Source organism: Dicentrarchus labrax, unplaced genomic scaffold (assembly GCF_905237075.1).
Source record: "Dicentrarchus labrax unplaced genomic scaffold, dlabrax2021, whole genome shotgun sequence".
Taxonomy (NCBI): Eukaryota; Metazoa; Chordata; class Actinopteri; family Moronidae; genus Dicentrarchus; species Dicentrarchus labrax.
This window is the reverse complement of record NW_026136705.1, coordinates 19,387,405-19,404,154: the sequence shown is the minus strand read 5'-3', so window position 1 is coordinate 19,404,154 and position 16,750 is coordinate 19,387,405. Positions and strand designations below refer to the sequence as shown.

At 36.8% G+C, this 16,750-nt stretch overlaps 4 protein-coding genes across 4 annotated transcripts; all 4 read right to left on the bottom strand.

Annotated features, from left to right (window-relative positions):
* Positions 1–1,156: 1,156 nt before the first annotated feature.
* Positions 1,157–3,113, bottom strand: LOC127363803 (olfactory receptor 6C4-like). The gene has a single exon (XM_051400726.1). The coding sequence runs from the start codon at positions 3,058–3,060 to the stop codon at positions 1,966–1,968; it is 1,095 nt and encodes a 364-aa protein (XP_051256686.1). The 5' UTR covers positions 3,061–3,113; the 3' UTR covers positions 1,157–1,965.
* A 1,700-nt stretch (positions 3,114–4,813) lies between these two features.
* Positions 4,814–6,725, bottom strand: LOC127363817 (olfactory receptor 1361-like). The gene has a single exon (XM_051400747.1). It carries the CDS (start codon positions 6,608–6,610, stop codon positions 5,639–5,641), a length of 972 nt encoding a protein of 323 aa, XP_051256707.1. The 5' UTR covers positions 6,611–6,725; the 3' UTR covers positions 4,814–5,638.
* Positions 6,726–10,419: 3,694 nt separating this feature from the next.
* Positions 10,420–12,030, bottom strand: LOC127363811 (olfactory receptor 6C4-like). Its single transcript, XM_051400738.1, has one exon. It carries the CDS (start codon positions 11,885–11,887, stop codon positions 10,916–10,918), a length of 972 nt encoding a protein of 323 aa, XP_051256698.1. The 5' UTR covers positions 11,888–12,030; the 3' UTR covers positions 10,420–10,915.
* A 2,383-nt stretch (positions 12,031–14,413) lies between these two features.
* LOC127363814 (olfactory receptor 1-like) lies at positions 14,414–15,826 on the bottom strand. The gene is made up of 2 exons (XM_051400743.1): positions 15,773–15,826; positions 14,414–15,576 (listed from the first exon to the last, which is right to left on the bottom strand). Exon 2 carries the CDS (start codon positions 15,554–15,556, stop codon positions 14,732–14,734), a length of 825 nt encoding a protein of 274 aa, XP_051256703.1. The 5' UTR covers positions 15,557–15,576; positions 15,773–15,826; the 3' UTR covers positions 14,414–14,731.
* Between the last annotated feature and the right edge of the window lie 924 nt (positions 15,827–16,750).

The window sequence follows — 16,750 nt, the reverse complement described above, 5'->3', positions numbered from 1 at the left end:
ACCCATGGCCGATAACAAACATGCTGCAGGTGAAGGCAAGATACTAATAATATCTTGACACAGTGGGAATATTCTACATCTTATTGTCAAGAAGAAGTCAGAGTTTAGAGGAAAAAACAATATTAGGAGTAAAGCAAGTGAGACAAACACTGTGTGAAAAACAACACTCTTGGAAAACGTGGCAGAACCAACCTCAGCTGAAGTATTAAACATTCACCACATTGGACACCAGGATGAAAACAGAATGCCAACAGCAAATGAACAACATGAAACTATTCATCTGCTACATGGAATAGATTTTCAGTCAACATTAATGCCAATGAATGAAACTATTCTGCATGCTAACATGCTGACAGTAACAATGCTGTGACCTACTTTATGTCCTAGTGACCTATCAGTGAGTTAAGTTAATAAACAAAAATAGGGGGGCACACTAGCGAGCCACCAGCTGTTCAGATAATCAAGACTTATTACATTTCATTCAGTGGCTTCCATATTACATGGCAGTCTAATGTGACTTCAGAATTACTTTATATGATGCTTTACATATCTTGGTATTAACTTGAACTTTTATTAAAAAGGTCCTGTGACAGCAGAGGAGTAACTCTATATCTGGAGAATTAATCTAACATACATGTTATGATGGTTGGGGAAACCGGAGCACCCGGAGGAAACCAGGATGTTGACACACCTTTGCTATGTTTAGTACTCGTGCTCGTTGCTGGCTTGATTACTTTCCAAAGTCTAAACTTATAGTTAAGATATACCAATCCATTTATTTCTTAAATTAAAACAAACAAATCCTTTACAATAAACAAAACAACAGCCGACTTTGGCACGGTTAAAAAACATATGCCTCACTGTGCGCCACGCCTGTACCAATTAGTCTGCACCTTTAATAGACTTGTGGCTACCCACAGCGCCACCCATAGTAAACATAGAAAATGGCTCCAACACACAACCTTCCAGATGTGAGACGACATTGCTAGCTACCATGCCACCAAAAGATCTTCTGAAGTTTATAGCAAATTTTAAAACATATACCTAACTGAATAAAGACTAAACAACATAAGTCTGTTATCAGAAGATAACAGCATGACCAATCAAACCACAGGAAAAGATCATGATCAACAACAAGAGAACCAACAACAAAAAATCTTGGATCACAATTGTTTATTCACTTAGAAATGCATAACTACATTTGTATATGATTTTAATGTTTTCATTATTATTAATAATTTTTTTCAGAAAATATAAGCTGTGTTGGCTATTACAGGCTGTAGTGTCCTGTATGAGACAGCAATAATATTGGCTACATTTTCAATTTAAAAACCACTTTCAAAATAAGAATTCAAATATATAGATCAGACAATGATTTGCTTTCATAAAAATAAGTTCTCCCTCTACATAACAACATCCAATTAAACACGACAGCAATGATGAAAAATATACACTCGTGCTCATTATGATTTTATGAAAAATGTATTAACCATTACAATGGTTGTTAATCATTAATTTGGCATTTTGGGTTTCTGCTGTTACTTTGAGACATTTTTGGAGAATAATATAAAATAATAGTTTTGTAAATTAATTCTGCATTATATTGAGAGGCATTTATCTTAATATCTTTGTTATAAAGATGGCTATACACATACAATATGTTCACATTACATTATATTTCAGCTTCTGTCAAAGCACTATGGAGTCGTTCTCCAAGTCTTTTCATTAGGCTTATACATAATAAGAAAAACATGTTTATCGTGTAATTGTAGTATAACTGGTTAATTTCAATTTCAATTGTTTTGTAAAAGTATTAATCATAATATTTATATATATTCTGCATAAAATTATTACTAAACAAAAGAACAACAAAGAAAATAAAACTTAGTAATCAAACTTCACACTACCTCTTTTTGTATGGTGTTGCTGATGCAAAATTTAAAATGACAAAAGGCTAAATATGTTCTAATTGTTTGTGGCAATTCTGGATTGCCCTCTGATTTTAAATAACTTTTTCATAGATACTTTTATTTCTTGTGTCTGCAAAACATAAATTATTGGGTTCAACATGGGAGGGATGACAGTAGTCAAAGATAAGTTTATGATCCTGGCATTTGGATGTATTGTAGCCCCAAAGTGATATACAAATATGATAGGGAGGAAATAAATTGCCACTAATGAGAGGTGGCCCGTGCAGGTTTTAAAGGCCTTCCCTCTTTCCTTGGCGGTAGAAATGTTTAACAATGCATAGCCAATACCGCAGTAACTTGCCACGATAAATATTAGTGGAGGCCAAATAATAAGGTTTGATAACAAACCAGCAATTACACGGCTAGGGGTAACATCATTGCAGCCAAGCCGGTACATTGGGCCGTGGTCACAATAATAGCTGTTAATAACCACAGACTTACAGAAGGAAAGTCTTGTTAGAAGGCCAACTGCAATAAGTACAACAATAATGACAAAGACCCAGAAAGAGGCAATCAGAGACAGCATGAACCTGTGGGTCATCTTCACTTGATAATGCAATGGGGAGATGATAGCTATCAGTCTGTCATAGGAGAGTGCAACCAGATTAAGAGCCTGCATTGAAAGGCAGGTGAAGCAGAAAAAAAGGAACGTCAAGCAGTTGTTATAGCTGATGTAGCGATGGTTAAACAGGAAGATGTCAAGAAGCTTTGGCACCAGAGCAGTGTTACCAAACAGATCCACAAATGCTAAATTAAAAACTGCAATATATTTTGGAGTTCTCAGATTATGATCCAAGCATATTACAGTCATCACAATTGTGTTTCCCAGCACTGAAAGAATGTAAATAAAAAAGAGAAAGACATAGTAATACTTAATATTAGGTATGCCAATAAAACCACCTATTATGAAATAAGCAGGACGCACAAAAGTGATGTTTCTCCCAAGAGCAGAGTTGAAAAACTCCATTTGAAGACTTTCTGTCAATGTTTTTCTATTTTCAGCACAGTAGATCATGTAAAGACTCGTCCCCGCTTTTGTTTCAGTTGGAGCCTGGTTTCTGATGACAGAGCTGTGGCAGGCTTTAACCATGTAGTAGCAAATGGCTGGTAAGGGAAGCAGTGCTCTTCTGTGTTTCTGTCAGTTATAGCGCACGGTCTGTTCCCCTATGTATACTGTACAGTTTCTCTACCTGGGCCCGAGGACCCACATGGGGTCACTGGGTGTGCTGAAAGGGTCGTAGTAGAGACTGATATTACTGATACAGTTGAAAACAAAAGAAGGAGTGTTTCAATCGGTTTTGTGGTTCTAAACATATGTTAAAACACCTCTGGTAGTGTGTGTGTGTGTGTGTGTGTGTGTGTGTGTGTGTGTGTGTGTGTGTGTGTGTGTGTGTGTGTGTGTGTGTGATTGTTAAACTCTGACCCAGCCAGCAGAGGACAGAGCAGCATGGCAAAATACTGTACTCCCAGCATAGTTTTTTATTACATGAGTATTCTGGTACAAACATTCCCCCACCAGTATGGCAAGTAGAGATGTACTCGCCAAACAGAAAATCTACCCACATTTGGGGCTTGGCGGGTGTTAATCTGGGATGACAGTCAGATGTCTTGCTTGTGCAATTTGGTCAGTGCTCGTCTTCCTGGTGTGAAGTTTGTGGCTCTTACTTGGAAAAAGGTGAATTTGAAAATTACTCAAAGTTATAGTATATTATGCGCAAAAAGTTATTACGTTAATGGTTCAAAAATGTCATCACATTATTGGCCAATTTCAGACAACATTTCATTAGATGAAAAACACCTTATCAGCTATCATTAAACAGTACATTATTGGGTGTTAAAAAAAATTTAATTTTTGAGCCATTAGCCCAGCTACAACACAGTCAGTCAAAATGTTAAGAGCATAAATGTGCTTCTACTGCCTGTAAATGCCACCAGACTTCTTGCCCTTCCAGTGCATGGATTCATTAAGGAGAAGTGGATTTGAGAACTGGCATTGGAGACAGGGCTCCATTCACTCCTAAGGCTGCTCAGTGGTCAACCTTGCTGTTCTTGTTCTGCTGTGTGGCTATTAGTATTAAGGTTAACTGAGAGAAAAAAAAGACAGATAAATCCCTTGTATGTGTTCACATGCTTGGCCAATAAAGCTTGATTCGGATAGAACACAAGGTTGTTGCCATGACAGTAGCTACTGTAGTAACTCCATTATGAAACTGTCAAAAGTGCAGTGATTTATACACAGAACTGTGTTGTCTTCTCTAGATAGAGATGAGCTATTCTCTCCCTCTTTCTCTGGTGACAGAGCTCTGTCCAGGTTTAACTGTCTCGACAGGAGTGGCTACTAAGAGAAGCAGTCCTCTTTATTTCTGTCAAATAAGGGTCAATGCCTGTTCCCCTGTGTATGTTGTATGTAAGTTACTCATCATCAGACAAATCCATTTTAATCAATCTTACTTAACACAAATGTATAGAGCACCTATAACGCACTCTGTGGTACTTGTTATTATATTTCAGTGAAATATATTTTGTATAGTTATTGTAAGAGAAGACAATGAATGAAAATCGCTGCTATTTTTTTCATAATTGCAATGACAAATACATTTGAACTTGATTAAAATTGCATTGTAACAAGAGTAAGACTGTAAAGCCATAGCAGCCCTGTCAGGCTGTACTTAGCCACAAAGCTTATGGACAATAATAACTATGGCCACCCCTGACTTTTCATCTAGTGCCACTAATGGTATTCCCATAAGCCTCAGCTGTGCTATAGGTTGACCGCTGGGAAACTTCAGCATACCGCTCAAAGCGACGTTGTGCCTGAGTATAGTGTCACAGAACCACTAGAATGGCTATTCCTGGTCTTGTTTTATTATATGTAATTTAAAAAAAGTAAAACATTTTTCTAGATGTAGAAAAAACACTAAATCATGATGCACACAAACACCAAAACACATGAGACAATAGCCAAGTTATCATTGTTTTACAAATACACAATTCAGCTTCTTTATAAGGTTTTAGATTTTTAACCAAAGATATGAAATTAACTTCCAGATACACAGTAGACTGGACACAGTATCATGCATACAGAGAAAAGATAGAAATTGGTAACAATAACTTATTTGCTCAAGTATTGCTTGAAGAAGAAAAACATACAGCACTTTTTTTTCTTTATCTGCTCACAAAATGATGTTATTCTGAAGAACAATTCCAGTGTAGGCTACTGTTTTATTCTATGACCCCTTTCAGAAATAAAAATAAATTGTACAAAGAACAAATTAAACATTTTGCTTTTAAATAACTGCCAGCATATAAAGACAAGAATAAGTAAACTATATTCAGTTATTTTTTTCAAATATTTATATATTCTTTCAACTTTTTTTCTACTATAATTCTTGTAAAGCACACACATTTTTTTATGGATTATGTTGACTAGTAAAACATAAATCTAAATAAATTTAGATAATAAAGTCTTTAAACATTCCTATGAAAACATTATCAACTGCTGAAATCACATCATAGGTGCAGCTTTTATCACACAGGCAGAAACTAGTGGGCTCACACTGTAGGAATATTGTGTGGTGTTATCTTTAAGAAGAGTGTTTTATTTCAAGACTTGTTGCAAAATATCTACTTGATTCATAGACCTGAATTTTAAAAGCAAAGACTAATTATCACATTGTTGTTGTAATTTTGGATTGCACTCTGATTTTAAACAACTTTTTTATAGATTCTTTGATTTCTTGTGTCTGCAGAACATAAATGATTGGGTTCAACATGGGAGGAAAGACTGAGGTCAAAGACAAGTTTATGATTCTGGCATTAGGATGTATATTTTCCATCAAGGTAAATGTGATTAATAGTGGGATGAAATAGATTGCCACCAGTGAGAGATGTCCTATGCACGTTTTAAAGGCCTTGAGTCCTTGTTGAACTGTGGCCACTTTAGCCAAAGTACAGCCAATATATAGGTAACTTAACAAGATAAAAAGGAGTGGAAGCCAAAAAATAAGAACTGGGTACAAACAACTAAGGACATAATTTGGGTAATGGTCATTACAGGCAAGTCTGTATATCTGGCCATGGTCACAGAAATAGCTGTTAATAACCACAGACTCACAAAAGGAAAGTCTTGTAATAAGGCCAACTGCAATAAGCACAGCAATTATAACAAATACCCAGAAAGAGGCAATCAAAGAAAACATAAACCTGTGAGTCATCTTCACTTGATAATGCAATGGGAAGATGATAGCCACCAGTCTGTCATAGGAAAGTGCAACTAGATTAAATGACTGCATTGAAAGGCAGGTGTAGCAGAAAAAAAGGAACGTCAAGCAGTTGTTGTAGGCGATGTAACGATGGTTAAACAGGAAGATGTCAAGAAGCTTCGGCACCAGAGCAGTGTTACCAAACAGGTCAACAAATGCTAAATTAAAAACTGCAATAAATTTGGGAGTTCTCAGATTATGATCCAAGCAAATTACAGCCATCACAATTGTGTTTCCCAGCACTGAAACAATGTAAATAAAAAAGAGAAAGACATAGTAATAATTTATATTTGGAATTCCAGATAAACCACTTATTATAAAATAAGCAGGACGCACAAAAGTGATGTTTTTCCCAAGAGCTGAGTTGAAAAGGTCCATTGTAAGAACACAATGATTTAAGTAGAGAAGTGTCCCCTTCTGTGCATCAGCACCAGGACTGTGTGTCTTTTGTAGATGGAGATGAGCTCTTCTCTCTCTGTCTGGTGACAGAGCTCTTCACAGGGGTGGGTACCAAGAGAAGCCCTCGTCCTCTGCATTTCTGTCGCATTAGACACATGTCTGTTCCCCTGGGTCTGTTGTAGGTAAGCCACTCATCATCAAACAAACCCATTTCAATCATACTGAGTGCAATCATGTAATTTACAATCTATTTATGTCTATCTATAAAGCACCTATAACTATTTTTTTATATTTGTGTTGTATTTCAGTGAGTGACTAATCAAGTGTTCTGTTTAATTGCAATATTTTCGACAGGTATTTTGAGAGGAGGCAGTAAATAAATATGTGACCATTCATTTGGCTGTACCTTTCATGGCTGCAATGACAAATAAACTTGGACTTATAGTTATAGTACATCCAAAATGTTTTTCTTCATAAACAACCAAAACATGTGTTAAAGCATTCTGCAATTACATACTAAAACGACACAGGACTTCACATCCGGTAACCTAAATCTAACTTCAGTTATTTCATAATAAAAACCTCAATCTAAATAAACATGTCAAAACATTTTTGCAATTTTACTGTTTTAATCCTTTAACATCCTAAAAATTTAAAACATGCAGGCACAAAAAGAACAGCTCAGCTCCTGTAGCTGCTGCACAACAACATTCTTCACAAAAAGAAAATCAGTACACCCTTGAATGGCTGAAGAGGTTTAATGTGAAGCATGACGCTACATGTTCTGGATATAGTAAGAATGTTTAACTGTGACACTAAGAAACAGCATTTGATCATCAACATTTGATCACAGTAAATCAATGTAGCTTCTTCATATGCTTTAGATTTTTTATCAAAAAGTATTCAAAATAAACTCCACATACACAGTAATGTTTACTCCATCTAGTTATCATATGCAGGAACATACATTGTTTGATCATAATTACTTGTTGAAAGTCTTGTAAGAGGGCCAACTGCAATAAACACAGCAATTATAACAAATACCCAGAAAGCGGCAATCAGAGACAGCATGAACCCGTTGGTCACCTTCACTTGATAATGCAATGGGGAGATGATAGCACAGCCAACAGAGTGCATAAAGGCAGGTGACAAAAAACGCAACAGTAGGGGGCGATGGTTAAAGAATGTCAAGAGCTTGCACCAGAGCAGAGTTACCAAACAGGTCCACAGTTCCTAAATTAAAAACTGCAATACATTTTGGAGTCTCAGATTACTATCCAAGTATATTACAGCCATCACAATTATGTTTCCCAGCACTGAAAGAATGCAAATAAATAGACATAGTAATAATTTACATTTGGGAAATACAAAATAGGCAGGATGCACGAAAGTGATGTTTTTCCCAAGAGCTGAGTTGAAAAGGTCCATTGTAAGAGCACAATGATGTAAGTTGCTCTTCTGTGCATCAGCACCAGGACTGTGTTGTCCTTTGTAGATGGAGATGAGCTCTTCTCTCTCTTTCTGGTGACAGAGCTACTGTATGTCCAGGTTTAACTGTCTTGCCATGAGTGGCTACTAAAAGAAGCAATCCTCTTTATTTCTGTCATATAAGACTCATGTCTGTTCCCGTGTCTGCAGTAAGCCACTCATTATTATTAATGACTGCAATTATGTAATTTATAATCTATGTCAGAATCATGTACTGGGTCAGGTACCCATTGGTTTTCCTATCACACAACTGACAACCAAGCTGCTCTACGTTTGTATGCAGTGACTTCATATTGTCTAAAGTGGAGAGAGATTTAGCGAACTGGCATGTTGCTTGATGGACATTGGTGCCCATCTGGTTGAGTTGACACAGGAGCAATATAAACATGTCAAAACTTTCTTGCAATTTTGCTGTGGTAATCCTTTAAAATGTAAGCATACACACACAAAAAGCACAGCATGCTTTCAGACCAGCTCACTCTACGAGCAATGAATTAGTACACATGACTGATCAATGGTTAACATATATGGATGACAGAAAACTAGTTTCAAGGGCTGTGCCCTTGGATTTAACTGCAACTTTTGATGTCATTGGCCACAGCATTCTTATTGCCAAGCCTAAATGTTATGGTTTTTCACTTTTAGCTCTTGCTTGGATGAAGAGTTATCTCTTAGGTAACACAGCAAGTGTTTCTTAATGACAGTGTCTCTAACAGCAAAAAGGTATCTTGCCGTGTTCCACAAGGGAGTTGCATAGGGCCCCGTTTATTTAAATTTTTTATAAACGACCTTCCATATATTGTTAAAAATGCTGATGTAGTGATGTATGCTGATGATTCAACTTTGTTCTGTGCATCACCCACATTTGTGGAACTGAGAGAGAATCTACTTGTTGAGTTGGATGCAATAACTAAATGGGTGAAAATGAACAAATTGGTACTGAACATTGACCAAACTACCGCACTCCACTTCTCTATAGATGGGATATTTGTTGAGCAGGTCACAAACCAAATTACTGGGCATTAGATTAGATTAGATAAGATAATTTACTGTCTTGGTCCGGCCAGATTGATCATATTGTCTCTATGATGGGAAAGGGCATTGCTATTTCTACAAGGAAATGTTCTGCATATGTTTCACCTTCTGTTATGAATGATGTTGTTTGGTCACTTGTTCTTTCATACCTGGAGTATTGCCTAGTCATCTGGTTAAGCTCTGCTGAGAAACATCCAAAAGCAAATAGCTCAGAACAGAGCTGCCAGATTAGTTCTTCATTGTTCTTTTCGTGTTAATGTGTGTGAGATACATAAACCATTATCTTGGCTTACTATAGAAGCTAAATTGAAATCTATTCTTCTGTTGTAATGTGTCCTCTGGTATAATACGCCACGCTTCTTTTGTGAACAGACTTACAGAAGGAAAGTCTTGAAAGAATGCCAACTGCAATAAGTACAACAGTAATTGCAAAGACCCAGAAAGAGGCAATCAGAGACAGCATGAACCTGTTGGTCATCTTCACTTGGTAATGCAGTGGGAAGATGATAACTATCAGTCTGTCATAGGAGAGTGCAACCAGATTAAGTGCCTGCATTGAAAGGCAGGTAAAGCTAAAAAAAAAAAAGGACCTCACCTTGGAGAGATTCTCTCTCCTCTATAAAAAAAAAAAAAAAGGAGCAGTAGAGATCTCTTCACTCATCACTATCGAAACTATCTCTCCACCCAGCTACATATTCCATATGTACAGGGACTCTGTAAGACACCTCACGAAGAAGCTGAGCAGTCACAGACTCACAAAACTATCACTGTTGCTCTAATCATATACACAACTCGATGAGCCCACACCCGTGTTATAAACAAACTATATACAAATATACAATATTTACAAACCCCTTTGCCGGCAGGACAACAAGACAACACCACAACATTTGATCACAATAAATCAATGTAGCTTCTTTATATGCTTTAGATTTTTCATCAAAAATGTATTCAAAATAAACTCCAGATACACAGTATTGTATACTCCATCTAGTTATCATATGCAGAAACATACATTGTTTGATCATAATTACTTATTTTGGTTTTTTTTTATTACAAATTTAAAAAAAACTAAATAATACATTTATCTGTGAGTTTTTGATTTTGCACCAACCGTCACATCTGCTTTCATAATTCAGGCTGTCACTATCTCAGAACAACTTCTGAATAGATTGCTTTTCTAATTGTATACCCTATCTCAATTACAAATGATTCAAATGTATAGACTATAAATCAGACACTTTGTTTTTGAATAACTGCCAGCACATAAAAAGAAGAAAAATGCAGTCACTGCACTTTTTTTATTTATATTTATGTTCCCTTTGTAATTTCCCTAAAACGTAACATATTTTGCATGTGGGGTTTCTGTAAGGACTTTACTGGATAGTGGCAATGGTTTTGTGGATAACCTTGAAAACGAATAAGAAACCTATATATTGATAACTTTGTTGTATGGATACAAACATTCCTATAAAAAACACTATCAGTTGCTTTCCTTGTTCTTGCGGTTCTCACACAAGCACTATTATTACTCTACATCAGTTCATGCACTGTAAGAGAAGTATACATGGTAGTTATAATTGTATTATGCTATATTTACAAATGGTTTTCATTTCAGTGATTGTTCTTTAAAAACTGTTATTTGATAAATAATACATACATTTTCAGACAAATCTAGTATTCATCATGGCCATCTTACTGTAATGAAAACAATGTCAAAAAACAAAAGGCCCAAAACATCAACAAATGCTACCATTACGGTTACTTTTTTGTTGTAATTTTGGATTGCACTCTGATTTTAAATAACTTTTTTATAGATTCTTTGATTTCTTGTGTCTGCAGAACATAAATAATTGGGTTCAACATGGGAGGAAAAACAGAGGTCAGAGACAAGTTAATGATTCTGGCATTTGGATGTATATTTCCCATCAAGGTGAATGTGATTAATATTGGGAGAAAATAAATTGCCACTAATGAAAGATGACCTGTGCAGGTTTTAAAGGCCTTGACTCTTTCCTGAACTGTCGCTACTTTAGACAGTGCAAAGCCAATATATAGGTAACTAAACAAGATAAATATCAGAGGGAGCCAAAGAATAACAAATGGTAACAAAACACTAATGACAAAGCTGGGTGTATAGTCATTGCAAGCCAGTCGATATATCTGGCCATGGTCACAGAAATAACTGTTAATAACCACAGACTTACAGAAGGAAAGTCTTGTAAGAAGGCCAACTGCAATAAGCACAGCAATTATAACCAATATCCAGAAAGAGGCAATCAGAGACAGCATGAACCTGTGGGTCATCTTCACTTGATAATGCAATGGGAAGATGATAGCTATCAGTCTGTCATAGGAGAGTGCAACCAGATTAAGAGCCTGCATTGAAAGGCAGGTGAAGCAGAAAAAAAGGAACGCCAAGCAGTCGTTGTAGGGGATGTAACGATGGTTAAATAGGAAGATGTCAAGAAGCTTTGGCACCAGAGCAGAGTTACCAAACAGATCCACAAATGCTAAATTAAAAACTGCAATATATTTTGGAGTTCTCAGATTATGATCCAAGCATATTACAGCCATCACAATTGTGTTTCCCAGCACTGAAACAATGTAAACAAAAAAGAGAAAGACATAGTAATACTTAATATTAGGGATTCCAGATAAACCACTTATTATGAAATAAGCAGGACGCACAAAAGTGATGTTTTTCCCAAGAGCAGAGTTGAAAAAGTCCATTGTAAGATTTATATCGAGCTTTCACTGTCCGAAGCACAGGCTGTTATGTAGAGAACAGTAGTGCATGTCACTACTGTGTTCTGTTAAGTAGATGGAGATGAGTTATTGTCTCCTGCTGTCTGTTCCATGATGAAGCTCTTACAAGCTCTTTTGTTTTTCAGTCCTATATCTATAGGTATGTTAAATAAGGATAATGTCCAATCCCTGGAGTTTATTGCATCACAAAAAATATTTTCAATGGCCTTCCCTGAAAAGACATGTAGTTGCCAGGCGATTGGACTATTTCTCTCATTTGTTTTGGTGACTAGTCTGACCGGCAGACTTTAGTTGGTACACAGGTTGTTATCTTGTTGTGTAGGCAGTCGTGGGCACACATGCAGCCTCTGTGTGGGTTGATGGCAAAATAAATAACTTACTTCACTGTTCTTAACTTTCGCTAGATACATTCTAAAAGAGTAGACGTTTGGGCATATGACAAAAACCTTAAATGTCTTCAGAGTAAAGTCATAATAATAAATAAAAAGTATAATAATAGTTCAATATAAAATAATAAAAACTAAAAACTGAGATTTGGCTTTGCTGCCTCGCAATAAGCCCAGTGCTCACAATATTATACAATTAGCTTACAATGTGACCATAGGCCTTTATGTCTCAAAACAGCTGCATCAAGCCCATTCAATCTGCCTCACCCAGATTTCCTTTTATACACTTTAAAATATAAAATATTGTTTTTACTATAGCTTGACTGAATACTCAATGGTTACCTTTTACAGAGAGATCTGATCCATTATGTCCAGCTAATCAACATTTTAAATTCAATATTCAGTCAATGTCAATTCATTGTTTCCTATCTGGCATTATAGAGTTGTGACTAAACCATGACTGACGGACTAGATAATCATTATCTTGTTTAAAAATGATGTGCGTCTGTGAGAAGTGCCACCTGCCCATATATTGTCTGGACTGGTGCCCACAGCGGTTGCTGCTGCCGGGAAGTTTCAGGTCGTGCACGCACATATGAACGTACGCACGCAAACTACTTTTATCTTTTCCCGAGCTGCAGCTTATAAACACTGATGCCTGTTGGTGTTTATCAAACATAAAAATATTGAATTTCACTCTCATGTTTGACAGGCACAAAGTCACAGAATAGCCCTGAAACACACAGACAGACCAAGAACTGCACTGCTCTGTTTTGTTCATGCCAGGTGGGTTCATGTTGACCCAAGGGATTGTTTACATAACTGAAACCCACTGACATGTACATAACAGGAAAGAGTGATGGACTATTACACCAGTTGTCTGTGTGTATAAATACCAGAGTTGTACTGTTTTCTTCAGCTTATTTGCAAATAAACTCATTCAAATCCACAAGTCCTGATCTTCAACTCATTATTGAGGCATCATTAAAAGACATAATACTGTTAGTGAGACAGAATAGAGAGAGATGCGGCAAACTGCACATCAACTTAACATTACTGTTATTTACTGATATAAACACAACTTTACCTGATTCCTCTTATCACAATTCACTCTCATTATGTGTTTTTTTCCCCCTCTTTTTCTGATGGATAGTCCGTTCATCCTCTCATCAAAGTTGTAAACATTGTCACCCATTTTGACATGGAGGGGGGAGGTGGGGCCCTTGCAAATTTGGAGGGCCCTACGCAGCTTGTGTAGTGTGCGTGCAGGGAGGACCAGCTCCGGGTAGAGGGAAGAATGGATTCGACTAAATACAAGTAAATTCTGGAAGCAAACATCACACAGTATGTAAAAAAGCTGGAGCTGAAAGGAGGATGGCTTTTACAACAGGATAATGATTCTTAATCTACTAAGGACTACCTCAACAGATTCAAAGGCTTTGGAATGGTCCTCAAAGGCCCCTGACTTAAATATCATTGAAAATCTGTGGGTAGATCTTAAAAGAGCTGTGCATTACTAAGATTACTAAGAACTGACAGTGTAGGTTGCCCCAACTTTTGCACATGCCACAATGATGTTTTTGTTTTATTTCTATTTATTATTTTCTATCTCTATTTTTTGTTCAGTTTATGAAATAAAATGAAACGATGCCTGAATCTTTGCTGCAAATATTGTGTTTTATGCTCCTTACCCTCCGTATTTACATCTTTTTTTAATGAAAAAAATCACCAAAATGTGTTATTTTTTAAGAGATGGACAAACTCTCACTTACAACTGTCATGTGGCTTCAAACAGGAATTATTAGGAACAGAAGTCCTCCTGCATGAACTGAATCGCCCCAGGATGAGTGGAAAGAGAGCTGGGATAAGAGCTATGCTCCAGGATCAAGCCATTGCTCTCGATGGGCATGTTCTGTAATAATGTACTGCATATTATATATGTATGTTAGAAAACATTGTAAATTAATTCATAAAAGACAAGTAGACAAGGCAACAAGACAGCTCAAGTTAGTTTAGTTTTAAATTAAACTATGAGGTATCCATGATCATAAATTAACAGAAACAGAAAAACATTTGATCATTGATTTTGGAAATACAAAGAATATGATTTTTGTATGTTTTTAATTTTGCACCTTAAGATGAAAAAAGACAAATTCAGATAATACATAGACAACATATGCTGAAACAATTTTTTTGTAGTATATCCTTGCAGTTGTCTTACAAGCACGTAAAAACAAATTATACCAACTAGCAGAATAAAAGTCTTAACATTGGTAGGTTCTACATCATTGAATGTCACACTGTAGATTGTAGTTTTTACCATGTTTAGCTATCTTTAAAATAGTTAACTGTTGTTTTATTGATTTTACTCTGACAAACTGTAATGTACATCATGTCCTAAACAGGCCAAAAATATACACAGTCATTTCATGATTACTTTCTTCACCGTAATTTTGGATTGTTGGATTTTAAATAACCTTTTTATAGATTCTTTGATTTCTTGTGTCTGCAGAACATAAATGATTGGGTTCAACATGGGAGGAAAAACGGAGGTCAGAGACAAGTTTATGATTCTGGCATTTGGATGTGTATTTGCACCCATAGTAAATGTGATTAATGTTGGTAGGAAATAAATTGCCACTAATGAAAGATGACCTGTGCAGGTTTTAAAGGCCTTCACTCTTTCCTGAACTGTCGCTACTTTAGACAGTGCAAAGCCAATGTATGAATAACTTAACAAGATAAATATTAGTGGAAACCAAAGAATAAGAGCTGATAACAACTTACCAATGACAGAGTTTGGAGTTCTGTCATTGCAGGAAAGTCTGTATATCTGACCATGGTCACAGAAATAGCTGTTAATAACCACAGACTCACAGAAGGAAAGTCTTGTAAGAAGGCCAATTGCAATAAGCACAGCAATTATAACAAAGACCCAGAAAGCGGCAATCAGCGACAGCATGAACCTGTGGGTCATCTTCACTTGATAATGCAATGGGAAGATGATAGCCACCAGTCTGTCATAGGAGAGTGCAACCAGATTAAGAGCCTGCATTGAAAGGCAGGTGTAGCAGAAAAAAAGGAACGCCAAGCAGTCGTTGTAGGGGATGTAACGATGGTTAAACAGGAAGATGTCAAGAAGCTTCGGCACCAGAGCAGAGTTACCAAACAGATCCACAAATGCTAAATTAAAAACTGCAATATATTTTGGAGTTCTCAGATTACGATCCAAGCATATTACAGCCATCACAATTGTGTTTCCCAGCACTGAAACAATGTAAACAAAAAAGAGAAAGACATAGTAAAACTTGATATTAGGTATGCCAATAAACCCACTTATTATGAAATAAGCAGGACGCACAAAAGTGATGTTTTTCCCAAGAGCAGAGTTGAAAAACTCCATTTGAAGATTTCTGTCAAGATTTTACTGCCCTGTAATGTAGAGAACAGTACTGCATATCACCTGTTATGTAGACGGAGGTGAGCTCTTCCCCCTTGCTGTCTGTCTGACAGTGAAGCTCTGACAAGCTTTAACATTTTTGCAGTCCACGTGTGTTTATGTCAAATAAGGTTAATGTCTGATCCCTTGAGTCTATTGCATCAGAAAAACTCATTCAATGCAATCTGCTTATATGATTCTACGATACAGCTTTCTATTTGAAGCCTATGGAGCATCAAAAGCTTTTACTGTCCACAATGCAGTGATTGATGCAGAGAAACATCCTCCCTCAGCATTTCAGTACTGTTTTCTGTGAAATTGTTTGTGATGATGAAATTCTGTCACGGTTTGACTATTTTGGCTGGAGTGGTTACAGATCTCTGCCTATGAATGCTAAATCTTGTTGGCAGATTTAGAGGCTCAATCCAAAAGCTAAAACTGGTTGTAATAAACAAAAACTTTATGGGGGAACTGTTGTGTCTCTGTAGATAATTTTATTAGGTATACGGCCTAGACCTGCTCTATTTGAAAAGTGTCCTGAGATAACTTCGGTTATGAATTGGCGCCATACAAATAAAATTGAATTAAATTGAGAGCTGGCAGCCAGGCAAATCTGGTGGCAGAGGAAATTGTTTGGCAAGCAGGCTGGCAATCTAAAGACTACACTGGCTAACTTGTTCAGAAGAGCTGACGCGGGGCACACAACACACTGTGTGTGGTGCAACAAGCCGGCAGGGACTGGATGTCAGCCAGGCTTCTTACAGTGGTGAGGTGCAGTCTTGATTGAAGGCAGGTGTGCTTGATTGTGGATGACCAGCAGGTGAGTGGAGACAGAGAGAGGGCAAGGGGGGGAAGGGAACAAGCAGACAGACAGACAAAACAAAACCCAACAAGCACACCTCACTCACACCATGAGGTAGAAAACAAAACCACACATCACAATCAAATTGTGATGGCTAGACGACAGAGCATCTCCAAACCTGTAGTTCTTGTGGAGTGTTC

Coding starts and splice junctions, on each gene's coding strand:
- LOC127363803 (XM_051400726.1), bottom strand. CDS start 3,060: ATGGTTAAAGCCTGCCACAGCTCTGTCATCAGAAACCAGGCTCCAACT.
- LOC127363817 (XM_051400747.1), bottom strand. CDS start 6,610: ATGGACCTTTTCAACTCAGCTCTTGGGAAAAACATCACTTTTGTGCGT.
- LOC127363811 (XM_051400738.1), bottom strand. CDS start 11,887: ATGGACTTTTTCAACTCTGCTCTTGGGAAAAACATCACTTTTGTGCGT.
- LOC127363814 (XM_051400743.1), bottom strand. CDS start 15,556: ATGGCTGTAATATGCTTGGATCGTAATCTGAGAACTCCAAAATATATT.